The 18,285-nt window shown below is 40.4% G+C and overlaps 1 protein-coding gene across 1 annotated transcript in view; it reads right to left on the reverse strand.

Annotated features, from left to right (window-relative positions):
• The window catches only part of cfap61 (cilia and flagella associated protein 61), a 51,596-nt gene that overhangs the window by 21,269 nt on the left and 12,042 nt on the right, over positions 1–18,285 (reverse strand). Inside the window, exons 9-15 of the mRNA XM_084952756.1 lie at positions 16,801–16,840; positions 15,491–15,627; positions 14,540–14,666; positions 13,305–13,382; positions 12,405–12,611; positions 10,628–10,756; positions 5,468–5,595 (exon numbers count right to left, since the gene is read on the reverse strand). Coding sequence (XP_084808882.1) covers positions 5,468–5,595; positions 10,628–10,756; positions 12,405–12,611; positions 13,305–13,382; positions 14,540–14,666; positions 15,491–15,627; positions 16,801–16,840 — 846 coding nt within the window. The remainder of the gene's footprint in view (positions 1–5,467; positions 5,596–10,627; positions 10,757–12,404; positions 12,612–13,304; positions 13,383–14,539; positions 14,667–15,490; positions 15,628–16,800; positions 16,841–18,285) is intronic.

Raw genomic sequence — 18,285 nt, forward strand, 5'->3', positions numbered from 1 at the left:
AGAGGTATAAAAGCAAAACCGTGATTTCTGCTGTTTTAAAGGAAAATAGAGGACAGTGGAGACACTGGGAAAACGTGACTTTCCTCCAGGCTGCTCTGGTTCACAATTGATTCATCGGCCAGCCACGATTTATTATTCTTTACCTCCCACCACATTCCCTATTCCTAAACCAAACTGAAGGGGCTTCTTTGTGCATGGCTATGGAAGGTGTGTGACCCTTGTTCCCACGCACGTAAACAGTGGAGGATGCATGCGGAGAAGCATTCTCTCCAGAATATTCTTTCCTGGCTCGTCGGCCACAGTGAGCACTGCTTGTGATGTAGAGGTAGTTAGGCCAGACTGAACAGCAGGCACCATGCTGCCCAGTTATTACAGTCTTACATTTTGCACTGTTTTGTCACATTTAAGTATTTTATAGAAAATACTGAATGCTTTTCTCAATTTTCTCCTGTTATATTTTATGTGAAATGCATGCAAAAACATCTCTCTCTCTCTCCCTGTCACACACACACACACACACACACACACACACACATGTATATATATATATATATATATGTATACATATATATATATACACCTTTTGCCACAACATAGAGTGAAAATGAATAAGGCATGAACTTGCTGATCAGTGTGCAGCAGTGTATTGTGTTGAGCAGATCATTGTGTTGTTGGCTGGCAGGGAGAGCTATTTATATGTCGGTGTGTGTCTGGGCCGTTTTGATGCACACACAAAAAAAAGAAATGGAAAAAAAATAACATTTTTGAATTGCATTTTGGGTTTTTATGTTTAGACTTTTGAAAAAATCAGCCAAAGATTCAAAAATGTGTGTAAACAACTGTTGAAGACTGTAATTTCCATTTTGTCCACAGATGTATAAAAACATTTAGAAAAGCAGACTAAAGCTAGCCACAAAAAGAAGAAAATATGGAATAAAAGTCATAACTCAGTTGATATAGTGATGATTTTGTGTTACGGGAATATAAGGCCAGGTAAAGAATCATAGATAAGCTAAGACAACAAAGCCTTTATTGGTCCCACAGTTGGGAAATTCAAGGATACAATGACACAGTTGACATTTTAGATGCCGAGTAGCAGCAAAATGGAAGTGCAGTGGTTGGATAACAATAGCAGCAAGCACTGAGTATTGCATACTGAGCTATGAGCATGTCTATTAACATGTTTACTTTTGACAAGAGTGAAGCTTTTTTATTTTTTCTCTACTCTTTTGACATTATTTATCCAGAAAGTTAGTTTACAGCGCTCAAAGCTACCTTTATCGTAATGTTTAAATGTCTTGAACACCTGAGGAATAACAACCTTTCCATATTTCACTTACTCAGGCTAATCAGTCTTCTTCTCAGGTCTGTGTGGGTGTGTCACCACTGACTGACAGATGTTCCTGACATTCGCTTGTGGATACACAAACAGCTAAAGACACCTTGTAGCACACCTCTAGTATACTTTTGTCAAATTTAAGTATCCTCTGTGCTATCTAAGTGTAACAAAACTGCTTAACACCAATTTAACAATAACTAAACTTAAGTAACACTGAAACTGGGATGTTGTATAATGGGTCGTGTTTTTTAACCGGTTATTTAAATATGTATGTAGACACAGAAACTGCAACGCCAATATTAGACTGAAAAATGTTGCCTGTGTCTGAACTGTTGCGCAAACAGCAGACTGATATCCACCTTTAACCTGAGAACACAAACATAGCAGAATGGTTTTATGAACTGAAACGGCGGTGCATTGAAACGTTGTCATGATAGCCCATCCTGCACCTTTAGGAGCTCATTTACTGCGGACACTGCGTTTTTAATACACTTGAGCTTGATTTAAAGCCGACTCCTGACACCATGATCCAAACGAGAAAACAAGTTCTACAAAATAGAAACTATAACAGATCTGAATGTACTGAACTGAAAACAGCTATTTATACCATTGTCACACTGTCTGGTTTGGTTTTGTTTGTTTTTTTGGGGGGGGGTTATCCTCAGTTCGCTGACAAGTTTCCGTTTGTAAAGATTGACAAACGTAAATTACACGGGGCTAAAAAAAAGCAGCTCAGGAGTTTAGCTTTAATTCAAAATTCAGTACACTGTTGAGATGACATATTATGGTGCTTTTACATAAATCATAAACCTTTTAAAATCCCTCTGTTTACCAATGTAGGCATGTTTACAAAGCGTAAACCTTCTCAGGTGCACATTCTCCAGCCTGCTGATGCGTTTGTGGTTCCTGAGCATGAAAAACCGGAGCCGTCTGAGCTCTTGTGAGTTTACTGTTGACAGTATAAACCATCTCTTGTGATGCAAATGGCCTCCTTTGTTGTGGCCGACAGGACATTACACAGCTGATAACAGCAGTTCCAGCTCCTACGCTCAGTGAATAGCAAAGTGTGTGTGTGTACCTCGCAGCGTCCAGCCTTATCACCCTGACACTGATCACCTCCTGTTCTGTTCTTATCTGTGCTTCCTGCTAAATTAACGCCCAGCGGCGCACATTGACAACACCAGACACCAAAATGCTGCTAAACCGATTGTACATGGGAAGGCTGTTGTTTCATATTAGTGAGCAGTTATAGCAGTAGATACATGCAGTGAGGCATGTGGTAAACACACGATGGCTGTGCTTGGTTCCTCATATTGAAGAGGTACTTTAAGGTTATATCTGGTATACAGGATTGTTACAGGACTACAACTACAGCCAAATAACCAAAAACAGACTTTCCTGGGTGCTTATTTTACCTGTAAAATATTACAGGTACTATTAAATATCCTGCACCACAGCTCCACGGAGATAATAAACAGAAGCTGATTCCAAAGACACCACCTGGTCAGCTGAATGAAAATCTGCTTAGCACTTTGACGTGAGCCAAAAGTTGCTGGTTTTTATATAATGCTTTCATTAAATGACTCATTATACTGCACATTTTGTAAAGCTGGTCTCAGATCACACCTGTAGGCTGACTGCAGTATTAGTCATAAACCTTGCTGCTCCATCTTAGTGGGTGGTACTCAAATGCCAACCTATGGGGGTGGAAAAATGAGCGAAATAAGCAAAATTCCAGTTTTTATGAATCAGCATCCACACAAGACCAGCAAGTCGCTCTGTCACTGGCAGTTAGCTGCTAGCAGGCGTTCAACCTCCAGCACATTACTTACACTAACGAGCAGGTAATAGTATGATAAAGTAGAAGAGGTCATCTACAAATCAGAAGGTTGGTGGTTTGATCCCTGGCTGCTCCTGTTTGCATGCCAAAGATACTGAACTATGAGTTAGTCCTGACATGTTGATTAAAATGTGAATGTTAGGCTAGGAAGCATTTAGGCATATAAAAAATGCTTGTGTTATTGAGGCTTGGGTATAAAGTTACTGCTATAACTGTAATTTGGAATGTGATAACTAGCAAGCTGAGAGACCTTCCATCTACTGAAGAAAAAAACAAACAAACAAAAAGGTAAAAATATAAATGATTTGATGAATCACCTAAAGTAACTTTTCTTTCCTTTAAAAGTTCTACATTACTGACCTGTAGATATTAGCATAATAAACACATTTCCCAGCAAACAATATTTATAGCTAGATCAGATAAAAATGCCTCCGTGCTTTGTGTCAGCATTGGTTTAAGCGTTGCTTTCTGACATAAACATGCGAATAATAACAACAACACAATAACACAGCAACAATCTGACAGCGACCACAGTCAAACTTTCTTGTCAATCCGTGCCAGAAGATGGATTTTTTTGTTGCAGCGCTGAAGCATTATGGCCCATTACTGGCGTCTGGATGCGACAAAATCAGCAGCTCTGGATTTGCTCTGTTATCTGCCGGTGACAGACAGCTGTGGTGACCCTGCAGTCTGACCGCGGTGAGCAGAGGGCTGAGCCGCCGCAGAGCTCTTTATCTGCCTGACCCTGTCCCAGCCAGTAATGGAGGGGGGGGGACTCAATGAGCACAAGGAAATCTGTGTTGGTGTGGAGGGGGGTGGACATTTGGGCAGGGCTGATAAGGGGGGCCCCTCGCAGGCCGAAACTGACCCATCTTTCACCCTCTAAATGTGTTGCCGCCTCACCATTAGTCCAGTAGACACTAACTGCCTCATTAGTCAACTCATTAGTGACAGCAAACACAGATCGCTGCAGCAGATCCTGACGGGGGAAACAGTGGAGTGGCTAATTAAAGGGGGACGGCTCTGGCCCCGCTGAATGCCAGGCCTCAGACAGCTGCGTGCGCCTGCCCCGGCACCGCCGCAGTGCCAGCCTCACCGGCACTATGAGCGCTGAGAGATCTCGCTCTCTCAAAACAACAACCCTGGTTGCCTGGCAGCTATCAGCTGGCTCTGAATCAGCAGTCCTCTGCTTCTTATTATTATTTGCTGGAGCAGTTAATCTCAGAAAGCGAGGACAGAGGCAAACAGAAGACGCCTGAGCTGGAGTCAAGTGACATTTCCAGAGGTTTGGATTCCTGGCATGAAAGGCGATAAAGAAATGAAACAGAAGCTCGAGTGAGAGGCTCTGGGCTACTCGGGCGCCTAAACACGTTTCATTATAACATCTGCCAGATCTCTATTACAGCACCTGCATCATCACCGTGTTCTTCTTCTTTGCCACATGCAGTGTGACCTGTTTGTGCTTATAGCAGACATCATTGTCTGCAGACAGTTATTGATTCAGAAACATGTGGTGCATGTTTAAGTGTTTGTACTACAGGTTGCGCCACTTGATGATTCTGAGTGCCATTTACACAGACTTTCATTATTAGACATATATGGACACATCCACTGCGACCTATTTTGAATATGTAATCTTAAACACAAATTAATTTTAGCAGTTTAATCAATGCCATAAGAGCAACTTTAAAAGTTCAATCAATTTGTATTAAACATGAGTAAACATGATAAATTTATCAGGAACTACTTTTAGAGGTGGATTAATCCATATTTGATCCTGTGAGTATTTGGGGCAACCGGCTGGTGTGTATGGTCAGATTGAATATGACTATAATGATTCATGAAGGAATATGTCACATGTTGGTGGCAACAGTGGCACTCTGTGGCACAAAGGAACAATATTGTATACATCGGGCTTTGGTTACACTTGTACGTGGTACATTTACATCCGCCTGTTCACCACAAACTACCCGACAGACAGAAACTCTTGGGAGCACTTTGAGTGTATAGGTGAGATTCTCAACAGCTAATGAAGCTGTGTGCCGTGTGCAGCAGAGCTGTGTGCTCTGTGCTTGATGGGGACTTGCAGATGATAAGGTACATACACAATGCACAGATTGTGAGAGGTTTCTGTGAGAGGCTTAATAAGGGCTTGAGCAAATTTTTGCCCCGGGACACCAAACAGCTAATCGGATCAGAGCGAAAAAGGAAAAACGCTGTCACTCCTGCCACAAATTTAGAAAGTACAGCCGCAATCAATCCTGGAGTTAGTTCAGAGGCAGACTCACCAGGAACAAAGCACCTCGAGGAAAGCTAAACCTGTGTCCGAAGCTCCCACCAGCACGATCCGGGTATTAATGGTGACCTTTGGCTCCATGGTCAACTTTCTGCTGACGAGGCTGAGAGCAAACGGTGCCTAAGAGAAACAAAGAGAGGAGACGGTCTGTCACGTTTACCCTATCTGGAGGCGACGCATCACTCCCAGAACGACTGACACCATTTTCAGGAAATTACATAAATGCAGCAAATGTACTTATCATTACATAACGACCTGTCCAATTTCTCCCATTCACAGCTCAGCAGATTTCATCAGGGCGCCTCATCAGCCTGCAAACTTTCAGCTTTTCTCTTTATACTCTGTGACATTCAAGCGCGACTCGTGCTGAATCTTAGGCCCTAAATGTCTGCGCTGTGTGAAACTTAATGGACACGCCATCAATCATGCTTTTCACCAGTTTTCAAAAAAGTTCACAAGCGTTTGAGCAGAAACGGCTCAAAGCAAAGGGATTTTCTTGCATAAAAGGAAAAAGGAAATTACATTAAATGCTGCAAATTTCCAACAGCATATGAACTTTTTATACATCTTTTTTCATGGGAAGAAGAATTTCAATGAGCTGACACGCAATCTGCCAAAATATGCAGAGTCCTGCCTCCCTGCATAAGCGTATAATAACAAGTAGCATGAATAACATTTCGTGCAAAGCACATTTAATTTTAGCCAAAATGGAAAGCCCGCAGGGATGGGAAGGGATCAAATGTGTGACCTGAGAGTTAAGGAACCCTTTTCTCCAACAATCACAAAAGCGTCCCACGGGAATTGGTCGAACACGCCGTTCCAATTTCCCAATTCTCCAAGGCCAATCGTCTCTCTCGCCTCCTCTCACTGTGATCTGAGGCAGCTAATGTCGCCTTCATTTTCTATAATTAAACAGATTGGCCCCACAATGCACCTTATTGAATGAAAACAACACTGAGCAAAAAAAAAAAAAGTAAAAGAAAAAAAGTGTGTGTGTGTGTGTGTGGGGGGGGGGGGGGGGGGGGGGGGATGGGTGGAATTAACCTTTGTGTGATATTTAAATAAATTTCCATGAGGGCATGTGAGCCCAACATCTGTCACATACACAGAGGTGTTTTGGCACAGGTTTGACTGTGGGAGGAAAACGAAAGAAGCCTTGCTTATTTTATATGATAAATAAGCCACACACTGAAAAAATTTGAAGCATGAAAAAGTCACAAAAATTTAACTTTGCAGTTTGGTTTTGAATTGTGTTTGGTAATTTAGTATATACCAAGCTTTTGTTTTGAAGCAACATATTACAAAAAAGGTTGAGAGGTGTGTAATGCTTAAAAACACTTAATGGAACAACTAATTAAGTTAATTAGTAACATGATTGTGAATGAAAACTATCCCGCAGAAGCTAAACCATGTGTATGCAGCCTTCCGGGTAATTTTAATTTTAGCAATACAATGCCAAACCACATTCTGCAATTATTCCAGCTGCACGAGCCTCTGAGTACAGACTATTTATAAAAATGTCTGTGATTACTAAACAATTAATGCCACATTTTGGTCCTCGAATTAAAGCTGAGAGCGTGTACTTTCATGTTATTTGAATATTTTTGTACAGAGAGTTAAAACCTGAAAAATGTGCTCCAAAATAGATGGGTGTAACTGTATTTTTCATTTTTTTCATTTGGTCTTTGTACAGCATGTCGGAAACAGGGTTTCATCTCAGGAACTTATGTAAGCAGTAAAAGTCAATTTGTATTTATTTTAAATTTGAATGCACAGGCTCATTATTTTTTATTTTTTGCTTGACTGGAGATAAAGTAGCCTTCGAGTCAATATGTTATGTATATTGTGTGATTGCTGCAGGTAATACTAGGTTAAATCATGCAGCAACCACTGATGCTGAAAAACAAAATGAATTTCATGCAATAATTTGCAGTTCCACTAACGACCACATGAGGCAAGCTCCAAAGTGAGTCGATCCCCAGATGTCTGGGTTAAAATGATTTACCAGTATTAAAAAAGCATGTTTAAAAACTGGTGCAAAAAGAGTGTTTTGGATACTTTTATGCATAAAAACTTCCCAGTAGGAATTTTGTCAGAACTGGATTCTGGAATTATGGGTATGGAGGTATGGCTGTTATGACTGATTATATTATATTATTGCAAACTGAGCCTGTGCTTGTTTTGCTGAATGAAACTCCAGTATTTTACAGGTTTGCTATTTTGCACTAATTATCAGACAGGTGTGCGTTTGTGTGTTACATCCATGTAGTTTATGAATGCAGACTGATAACAAGTTTGTCAGAATTAGATGAACTCCACCCTCTGGTCCAAATACGGTCACTCAAAAAAACCAACATGGGTCCAACAATTTCCACACATACTACTCCTGAGAAGTCATCTAAAGCTAATTTAAGCAAGTTTTATTACCTGAAAGATGATTAAGAAAAAGTATGAACAGACTGCATTACTGTTCTCTACATTATATTACATTTATAAATATAAACTGGGACATCCTGTTTGAATATGTAAATGAATATGAAATGAGCAGCACACTGGCTCTGAAAAGTCTGTGACAGCTTTTTGGTGATGACACTGACTTGCCGGTACCATGTGCGCTTTAATTTTGAAGATAAGATCATGTCATGTTCATTTAGGCTAGCCTTTACCATGAAGAAAAAAATCTCATATTATTGCTTGCATGTATATCTGTCTGTTCTATTAACTTTTAAAATAGATAAGACAAACAGTGATTTTTAAGCTGATGTCTCACGCAGCTGCTGTAGGTCAACATTTATTGAAACCGAGCTTTACTTTATATGTAAAAACCCTTCATCTGTTATCATATACTGGAAAAATTAAATGCCTAGATGCATCCATCTGAATACTGCAGGAATTAACCAGATGAGGTAATCAGATGAACAAAGCTCTCATCTCATCTGCATGTGAGGTGGAGCAGGTGCAGCCGCTCTTATCGCGCTGGAGGTGCCTCACCTTTGCCGCACACAATGACCACGGCACTGCGTAACATGATCCCGTATTGACAGAGAGGGAACAGGTGCTTTAAATTTGATTAATCATCCCGGGGCCGACATCGGGAGGAGGCTGGGACAAAGATCTCGGAGGCGAAGCTGTTATCAGTATGGCAGCGTGGAAATCATGACTGGCATGGGGCTGGCGGGAGGGGAGGGGGGTGATGGAGTGAAATGAACATGTTAGTGTACATGGTGACGCCTCAGGTGGAAAGAGCGCTGCTGAACATGGGGTAAATATTTGAAGTGCAGGATGTTAAAATCAATCAGCCAGGCTTTAAGCCCCAAACATGGTTGACAGCTGAAACCATGCCATTATTCACACAGGCTACTTTCACCTGCTTTTCTCCACCTTTTACTGACTTACTCAGGAAAGTTTGAGCATCGGTCACTTCATTTTCTTTATTCTGTTGCACTTTTTCCCTTTACTTAATCAACTTATAGTGGAAATCAGGCAGCAGGTGACAGCTCAGCATACACTGCACGTGGAAGATAATGCAAGTGTTTTCTCTCACTTTCAAATAATTAATCTCAGCTTTTTATTATCATCAGTGCTGAGCTGACACACATACAGGTGAGTATTACTCTTCAAAAAGCATCAAAGCTGATCTGAAGGAAAGCGATGGCCCGACACCTGCCTGAAACACTCTGTGCTGGTTTTCCTTTCATTTGTATGTTTAGTTACAAGAACAGACCTGCGACAGATGGTCTGACTCCCCTCAGGGCATGGTCTCAACATCATGGAGTCAGTCTGGGATTACATGAACAGACAGAAGACTGAGACTATAAGACTGAAGCCACAGAAGATGCTGGAACAATAAACATACCAAAAACCTTAGTGCTATTCTCGGACCCAAATCATCGATGTCCTCGGCAGAATGTGTCACTCATTCAACAAACCTTAAACCCTTTTCACTGAGTCAGACACAATCTGTCCTTCCCTAAAATACTCTAAACACATTCTCAAACACTAAAACACAAAAAAGCGAACCACAAAGATAAAATTGGAGGAAAACTACAACACAGAAGTCCGATCTTAAGCAGTTTTCTGATGTAATTTAATCAATATATGCCGGTTCAGAGGATGTCTGAGGTTGATTCCAGCAATGGATGGAAACACTGAGAGGCAGTGAAGTAATCGGAAGGGCAATCTGTGACACGGCATATTTGTTTACATGGACTCACAATGACAAGAAACAAAAGAAATGACCTCATTCCACGTTTCTATAACAACAACATAAGGTTTACTTGATTCATGCTTCTTATAACCATGTTGGGGTAATGTGGAACTGACCACTTATAAAGTCTTATGAGCTATTCAATACAAGCAAATGTAAGTGTACAAAGATTTAGTATACATTCCTTCCACTTGTCCAGTTCAGGGTGACAGTGGGGCTGAACACTGTTTGTTTCATATCTGAATGAGTGAATTAGGACAAAGAAGTAGGAAGAACGACTGCAGCCACAATCTCAGGTCTTTACTGTATCCTGATATTTCATTTCATCTCATCAGTAAAACTGTAAAACTGGAGCACAACTGGAAATACACACTACATTTTTTATGAATGGTGCAACAAATCTTCACTGGTTCTAGGTGTTATCTGAATGATCATCTGTTATTTTGAGTGGAGGTTTAACAGTTTGGATGTGTTTGTGAGGTTTTACCTGAGAAGTCTTGGCTCTTTTGTGTACACAGCTTTGAGCCTGAGACAGTTAAATCCTCAAAGGATTTCCCTAAAAGTTAAAAAACTAAATCTCATTTTCTGAGCCCATCACTGTGTGCTGATTAGTCCATCATGCTTTTTTGCACATGAATGTGGGAGGACTTTTGTAGTTAATCCTCAGTAGAGTAGTTTAAAAACATTTGTTTCAAAGTGAATGTGATAAACTGTTGTAGGTGTGGGGAAAAAAGCTGCTCAGAAGCATCTCTAAAACATGAACGTTCATTCCATCAAACTGTGCACTTCATCCTCCAGCAGTGAGTTTCTCCTGCATACCTACAGTTTGTCTGAACTCTTTTGAAACAGCACCGCCTGGTGGCCACATGCGCACCCTGCTGTGCTCCCTGCCATCTAAACTCCCTGGCAGGAGGCTTCCTGTCAGCCTGCTGCTGCTGTGCCCACCTGGTCTTCTGTGAGCCGCCTAGACGGGGCGTTGATGCCAAGCTCCTCCAGCGGGTAGATGATCTGGCGTCGTGGGCAGACAGGGACGGCGCAGTTGAGGACATAATGCAGATGGTGGACGTAGGAATTCTGAGTGCAGAGAAAGAGGGCACGGAGTCAGTGAGCACAGAAAGGGAAAATCCCATCGGAGGTTAAACAGCAATCAGTTTGGGGCTTTGGGGGGGGGGGTGCAACTGGAAAGCTACGTGGTGATAACGAGCTCGGGTGAAGAGTTAGGTGATACAAGCATTACACCACTGACACACGCTGCCCAAGCACAGCTAATTCTCTGCTTATCTTCTGCCATTATTCCATTTTCACATCACGATCACCCAATCTGCTGCTTGTTTGTGGAAGTTAATTAGCAGAGGAAGTGGAGGTCTCTACACGTTGAGGAAATTTCTTATTATGGCGTGGAGAGGTTGAGCTGGCAGCGCTGTCGACACCTGCTGCCCCGACCTCGGGGACCGGCAGCCTGCTGTAAAAAATGACCTGCTGACAGGCGCAACACGACCACAAACCCGTCTCTCTGATCAAGTTAGACGGCCATGGAGCACAATTCCATATCCAACCTGTTCTCTCCATAAATAAAAGTTTGCTGAATTAGAGGAAACCATTAAATGAATAAAACTCAGTATAAAAACATTTGGTTTTATTTATGTTTTTACGGGGTTGTGAAAAAATTGTTTCTCCTGGCTTTCAACAGCTTATTTTCTCTTCCTGCTGCAGGGATGATCTAATCTAACTCTGCCTTTATTCAGGCTTTCTGTGACTTAAGTCAAAGTAATCAGTGATAATCCAACACAGAACTAATACAAACTGAATTACTTAACGAATTACTTAACGAATTTATTAGACCACCTGTCATAAAAACAAGAAGGCAAATGTTTTGAAAATCCATTAATATCACAGAGCATTCAGCCAATGATTATGTCCTACTGTACATTTGCACTATTTTATCAGATAGTGTTTTCCAAAGTGATTCATGATCAGAACATAAAACACATTTACATGTATAGATTCATTCCAAAGGGCTCTCATGCCTCAGAACGCATAACAATCCGACATACCGACGATTTGTTACATAGCGTCGGTATGTTGCGTGATGGGATGAGGACATGTTGCGTGGGTCATATACAGCCTACTTCGATCTTAAGTGGGTTGAACCTGTGAAACTACATGGTAAATGTGCAAAATTGAGAAAAGGTTCTAGTAGTTCAAAGTGTAAAGTTTTCATTAATTTACACAAAATGTTGTATCTTTCTTTTGTTTTTTGTTACTGTGGACTTACTGTAAAAAAACAGACATTTCCTTAGCATTTACTGAAAAAACAGGAAGTTTCCTCTGCAGAGTATGAATGAAACTGGGGAGGTGGTCTTTAAATGCTGGCTTATGAAAACACAGTTAAAACTTAAAAATCTATATGCACTCCTTTTCCAAAGCCAACCTGTGGGCCGGACTCCCAGGCCAAATCTGGCCCCTGGGCCTTATGTTTGACACCCCTCATCTAGACTGATTGTGTACCTTTACTGACTACCTGTGCATGCACTATCTTGCTACCTAGACTGGGGTTTTATAGTCACATGATCTGTGTAAAATGGATTTGCCTTTTTTTTTTAAACACTTTTTACAGCGTGCGCTCGTTAGTTTGTTACACTAATGAGCAGCCTTGCACCCCAGCTGGAAGTGGCCCAGTGGTTAAGGGCTAAGCAAGGACCTGGAAGCCCCGTGCACTCACCTCCTGGCTGTGGTAGGGGGGGTAGATTCGGAGGTACAGGCAGGATTTGCGAGCCTGCCGGAGAACCTCCTTAAAGAAGTTCTTGGAGAAGTGTTGGATGGTGGTTTTGAGGACGAAGTGGAGTATCTGAGCGTGCTCATCGTAGCCATGGTGGCTAAAGTAGATGAAGCTCTCGATGTTGTAGTGAGCACGGATGTACTCGATGTCCTGACAAAGACACAGATTCATGTGAGTTTGACGACAGAGGAACAAATTTCAGGAGTAATATTTTAGGTTTTTCTCCTTTTACGTTGTACATTTTGCTTATTGCAGTTCTTTTGCCTTTGTTGCCTATTACTGTGTTATTAGACCATGATAAAGTATTGGTATGCCATGTCATATAATAGCTACATTATTAAGAATTAATTAAAGCTATTAATATAACTTTCATTACTTTTATTTGTACATTGTCTTTTTATTTATTGTTTATTTTATCTTATTTCAAATTTGTATTTTATTTAATAGACTATTTTCTTAATTATTTATATTGTTTAATTGTTTTTACTGTTGTTGTTGAAGGTTTGCTTTTTGTTTTGCAAGTATCCCATGTCCACAATGTGTCCTAATTGGCCATTTAGCATTAAAAATAATAAATAAAAACAAATAAAAGCGGCAGATCGATGGAGCATAAAAATGAACATGAAGCACAATTCCTAATGGAAAAAAAAATTCCAGACTTTAATCATATAAAGCGCAACTCTTTAGTCAGAGAAGAAGTGAAAAGCCAGGCTAGTGTTCAAAACAGCTCGCTGGCAACTCCATTTACCTTTTATTAGAAATCTTCTTGCTCCTTTAAGGCAGAATGCGGGTTTAAATGGTCAAACGCTTCACACTTTTACTAATAAACCAGACTTCTAGTACCTGCTCGTCCTTGATGATGACTATCCCAACTAACTCTGCTTCTGCCTGGGCGACGAAGGCCTGCAGTGGAACGGCATCCTGAGGAACAAGTGAACCAAACAAAAACACATCAAATTTCCGTGATTCCACTGAACTACACACGAGCAGAGTGCACTCTACTTGTAGCTGAGATCAGTGCCATGAATACACATGAAGTGGCTGCATTCTCATTTGAGAAGTAATTATCAGTGTTGGAGCTGCGGCAGTGACAGCTGGGGTGTCAGTCAGAGAGGAAAATCCGTTCAGCTGAATTCTCACCAATCTGTTCCCTGGCACACGAGCCGATATTCCTCGTTATTCCAAGACAATCATCACACCGCTCCAGTTACACTCGACGGTCCAAATTAATCATCATCTCATTTTTTAAAGTTAAGGGGAGCAAAAAGAGTCTTACCCGCCTTAAATTTACTATATTAACCCTTTGTTGACATCTCTGGGTTTGGAGTCCTGTTTTGACTTTGTTTATCTCATGATGTGTTTCAGATTTTATGATATTGTTTTTTAACTCTTGGTTTTTGTGTTGGTGCGCAGGGCAGAGTTTTCTGCCTGCCTGCTTCCACCTGTATTACCTCCTGTTTCCTCCTCTTACCTGTTTCCTGCTATCTGCCCTGTCTAACATCCATGTTTCCTAAATTTTGGAACTGCGGTCAAGTTAGTCAAGTTAGTTTAAGAAAGGTTTGGAATGAATGAAATGACCCTGAAGTATCTGCATGGCAGCTGTAATAAGAGCTGTCTGACTTCTTTAAAGAGTAAGCAAAGGTGCTTTTATGCTTCCTTTAGCAGAGGACACACTGGAGCATCTTTAACGAAAGGAAAGCAGATACTACTGCTTCAGGATCATCATTAATTAGTTTTACTTCAGAGAGTTACACAAAGGCTGAAGAAAATCAGGAGTTACAAACATAATAAGCTAATCTCAGAGTCACAAAAAAATTTCTTTGATTTCACAGATGAGATGAAGTAGATGTTCCTCTTTGTTTAAAATACAAATTTGATATTAAAGTGATTTTCATATCCAGTTTTGTCAAAGTCTTATTTAAACAGAACTTGTTACGAGTTGTTTCAACTTGTAGTTGAAACTCATTTCCTGCAGATATATCTGAATGTGTGAGTCTTTGTCTGATCTAAAGCACAGCTGAGGTCTGTCTTTGTGAATCTGACTGCAGGTGTGTTAATAACAGTGTTTGTTGGCTGACCCGGTCACAGCCAGTCTTGTAGTAGCGGTCCAGGTCCTGCAGCAAAGACTCGTTCAGACTCAGATCCTTCACCAGAGCAGAGACAGCAGAGCGGTCCAGAGCCACGGCTGGCCTCACGCTCAAAGACCTGTGGGGAAAAAACACTTAAAGAGTCTGTGGAAATGTTTTGTATAGTGCTCTGAGCCTTCATAAATGATTTCATGGTATAATCACTATAAATGACTGAGCAGTTCATGCTCTGTATCGATGCTGTTTTAAAGAATGTGTTGATCTCTTGGGCTCAGCACTGCAGGAGTACATGGATGATTTTTCAAATTTCACTAAACATACTCAGCCACTTTATTAGGTACAGAAGTTCAACTTTACACTAACCAAAGTATCTAACGAGCCAATCACACGGCAGCAACATGATGGATGTAGGGCTGCAGAAATGATCACGACAACCTTCTGAAGTTCAAAAAAAGATTCATAATGGAGGAAGACATGTGGTTAAGTCACTGAATGTGACATGGCTGTTGTGTCAGACAGCCTGGTCTGAGTATTTCAGAAACTGCTGATTTAGTAGGGGTCTTCCCACACAACCATTTCTAGGGTTTGCAGAAAATGTCAGAAAAAGAGAAAATATACAGTGAACTTCAGTTTTCTGAGTTAAACTGTCTTGTGGCTGTCAGATGTCAGACTGGCCAGACTGCTTCGAACTGATTGGAAGGCAACAGTAATTTAATACAATGAGTTAAAATCAATACAAATAAACACTCAATACAACCAAGGTATGCAGCACAGCGTCTCTGAATGCAAAACATGTTGAACCTTGAAGCAGAAGACCACACCAGTGGATATTAGAGGAAATGTAAATGTTAAAAGTGACAGAGTCATTAGGTTCAAATACACTATCGGTGTTGTTCATTTGTGATTTTGGGAAACAAACAAAACTTGAGCTGTGAGATTTACCTGATTCCATCGCGGTGAAAGATATAGAGCTCATGTTGCGACAAGCTGGTGGGAATTGACGGCACCCTGATAAAGTTCTGCAACAGGGGGAACTCAGTGGACAGATTTGGAACTGTGATAACGCAGAAGTTCTGGTCCTGACACAAACAAAGATAACACACATCAACAACTGAACAATAATCCATATATGGACAAAAACACTGGGCCACCTACAAATTACACCAACAGAAGCTGCACGGCCATGCTCGGCATAAAGCTCCTGGGGTGCAGTTTTGTGCTGATGTTAATGCCAGAGAAGGTTTGGGATGCAGTGCATTGGTGACTTTTATGCAATATACAGCTCAGCGCTGTAACTTTAGATGGTCCTCCACTTTGTCACTGAGTCGCTGTGGTTTCTAAACCGTTCGACTTTGCAATAATGCCACTTACAGCTGATCGTGTAAAATCTAGGAGAGAAGAAATTCCATGAACTGATTTGTTTCAATGGACACATCCTGTTACAGTGCCTGTCCAACTGTGGAGCACCTATCAGAGCCATGCAGTGATTTCTGTTTGTTTTAGGAACGTAATACAATTTTTATTTATATACAGTTTTTAATGATCAAAAACCCCAAATCAAATTGATTCTTCTTCTCTCTCCAGGCCATCAAAACAGCACAACTTCAAGGCAGGTTGTACTGAGCAGCCTTGCGATTTTGGTCTTCTGTTCGGAACAGACCATCTAAGAAATTTGTACTTCGCTTTGTTGAGTGAAATTCTACTATTTTACTAGCTTGTTTCTAATTAGTACTTATTAGCAGTGCCTGTGGGTTGGACCCATATGGTTTATGGAAGCTGACAACTAGTGTTAGCGCATAACTGAGGGTTAGCTGGTTACTGACTGTGGCCAAAATGCTAATGCTAAGTTAGTTGCTACATTTGGGATAGCCACCTCTTAAGTAAGTAAGTGTGGGTGGCTTGGAGTTATTGACTAGGAGACTTCCAGACAAAGTTTCTCTGATTACCAACTGTAGTTGTTCCCTGCCCTTTTTTCTTGTTTTTCCACATCATCAATTACAAATCAACTGAAAAATTGCTAAAATAAAATAAAAAAAACTTTAAAAAATAAATAACTAAACATCTTAATTGCCTGAAACTTTTGGAAAGTTAATTCTCACTTGTTAAAAAAAAGCTTTAATGTACTTTAAAAAAAAAAAAAAAAACATTTTCAGGCATGTGAACCACTCTCAGGTCTAGCGAAAAACCAGGGGTCACTGACATAACGTAGAGAACATCTGACAGAGCTTTAAACTTGCAAAGATGATACTCACGGGGAAAACCTGGAACAGAAAAGGAATAAAGTCCGCTGATCTGGAAGAGAAGAGGAAGAGGAAGTTAAGTGAAACTACGAGTCTGTGCCAAACTGGTGATCACTGTGGTGGAACAACTGTCCGACCAATCTGCCCGCTGCTTCCAGCTCGACTTCTCGCCTTCAGCTCTCTGTCACTTTAAGCGTTGCTCTCATTAATAACGTGCTCACTCTCGGCAGGAAGCGACTCGACTCCATATTCAGTAACAGCTGGGAGGTAAGGCGGCGGTGAGGGGGGCTCAGCGGGAGCCAACTAACAGTCACTCTCCCTGCTTTAACGCGGCATATGACTGATGTAGCTCTGGACGGCTGCCACCAGCGCTGCCGAGTCACAGCCTCCAAAAAGTGAGAAACATATTTTAATTAAAACATGGAATATTTCTGAATATTTTCCCCATTTTTAAACGGTGATATCTAACAGTCGACATCTGTGAATTTTGCAGAAGTTGCCTCATACCTTTTAATAACTTTAGCTGCCGTGTTTACTTTACTTTTCCATGGCCTGCACATCACTTACATAGCCAATATTCTTTACTAAACATTTTATTATATCTGGATTATGACTTAAAGTGTTTTTATACTACAATTTCAGGTATTTACTTAAAATGTACATACATTTAGATGCTTATGATGAAAGCAAACACAAAAGGAATCGCAGTGACACAAAATGTCTAAAATCCAAAAATGAACACAAGAAAATCAGAAAACAGTGTTGGGAAAAATAAAGCAGGCAACACAACGAGCAGGGAGGATAACATATGTAAATTAAATAAGTCAGTATAATAATTTATTTATAAAGTACGGTTTTCACATACCAAAGTGCTGTACAGGGTATGTATATCTATATGCACATGCACACATGCATACATATAATTACAATACATATAAAAGACTAATTAGGTCCACATCATGTGGACGTCTATGACAGGTGCAGGAAATTGACATAGTTAATAAATGTAATATGTTTTTATTTACCAATATCAACATTGTTGTTATCAATATGATACATATGAATATGGATTATGTATAAACAAACACAATTTGTTATGTGTTAGCCTATCGATGTAGTCAGTGCATGTGGGTTTTTAAAAATATTATTTTTTATTTTACATTTGCCTGTTTTTTAATTGATCAACTTTGTAACCAGGTTAAAATGGTAATTTATTCAAATGAAATAATGAAATTAATGAAATCCATGTTCAAAGGTGAAATTTACAGAAGAGGATTAGGGCCACTGGGGGAAAAAAAGAAGTTGGCACGTAATTCTGAGATTAAAGTTAATCTCAGAATTCTGATTTTTCTGAGAAAAATAATTCTGAGGAAAAAGTCAAAATTCTGACTTCAATCTCAGAATTCTGAGTGGGCACCTGTTTTTTCTTTCTGAGAAAAAAGTCAGAATTCTGACTTTTTTCTCAGAAAAAAAACCAAAGTCAGAATTCTGACTTTT

Source organism: Perissodus microlepis, chromosome 15, assembly GCF_051167445.1.
Source record: "Perissodus microlepis isolate ML-2025 ecotype Zambia chromosome 15, ASM5116744v1, whole genome shotgun sequence".
In the NCBI taxonomy this organism is placed as follows: domain Eukaryota; kingdom Metazoa; phylum Chordata; class Actinopteri; order Cichliformes; family Cichlidae; genus Perissodus; species Perissodus microlepis.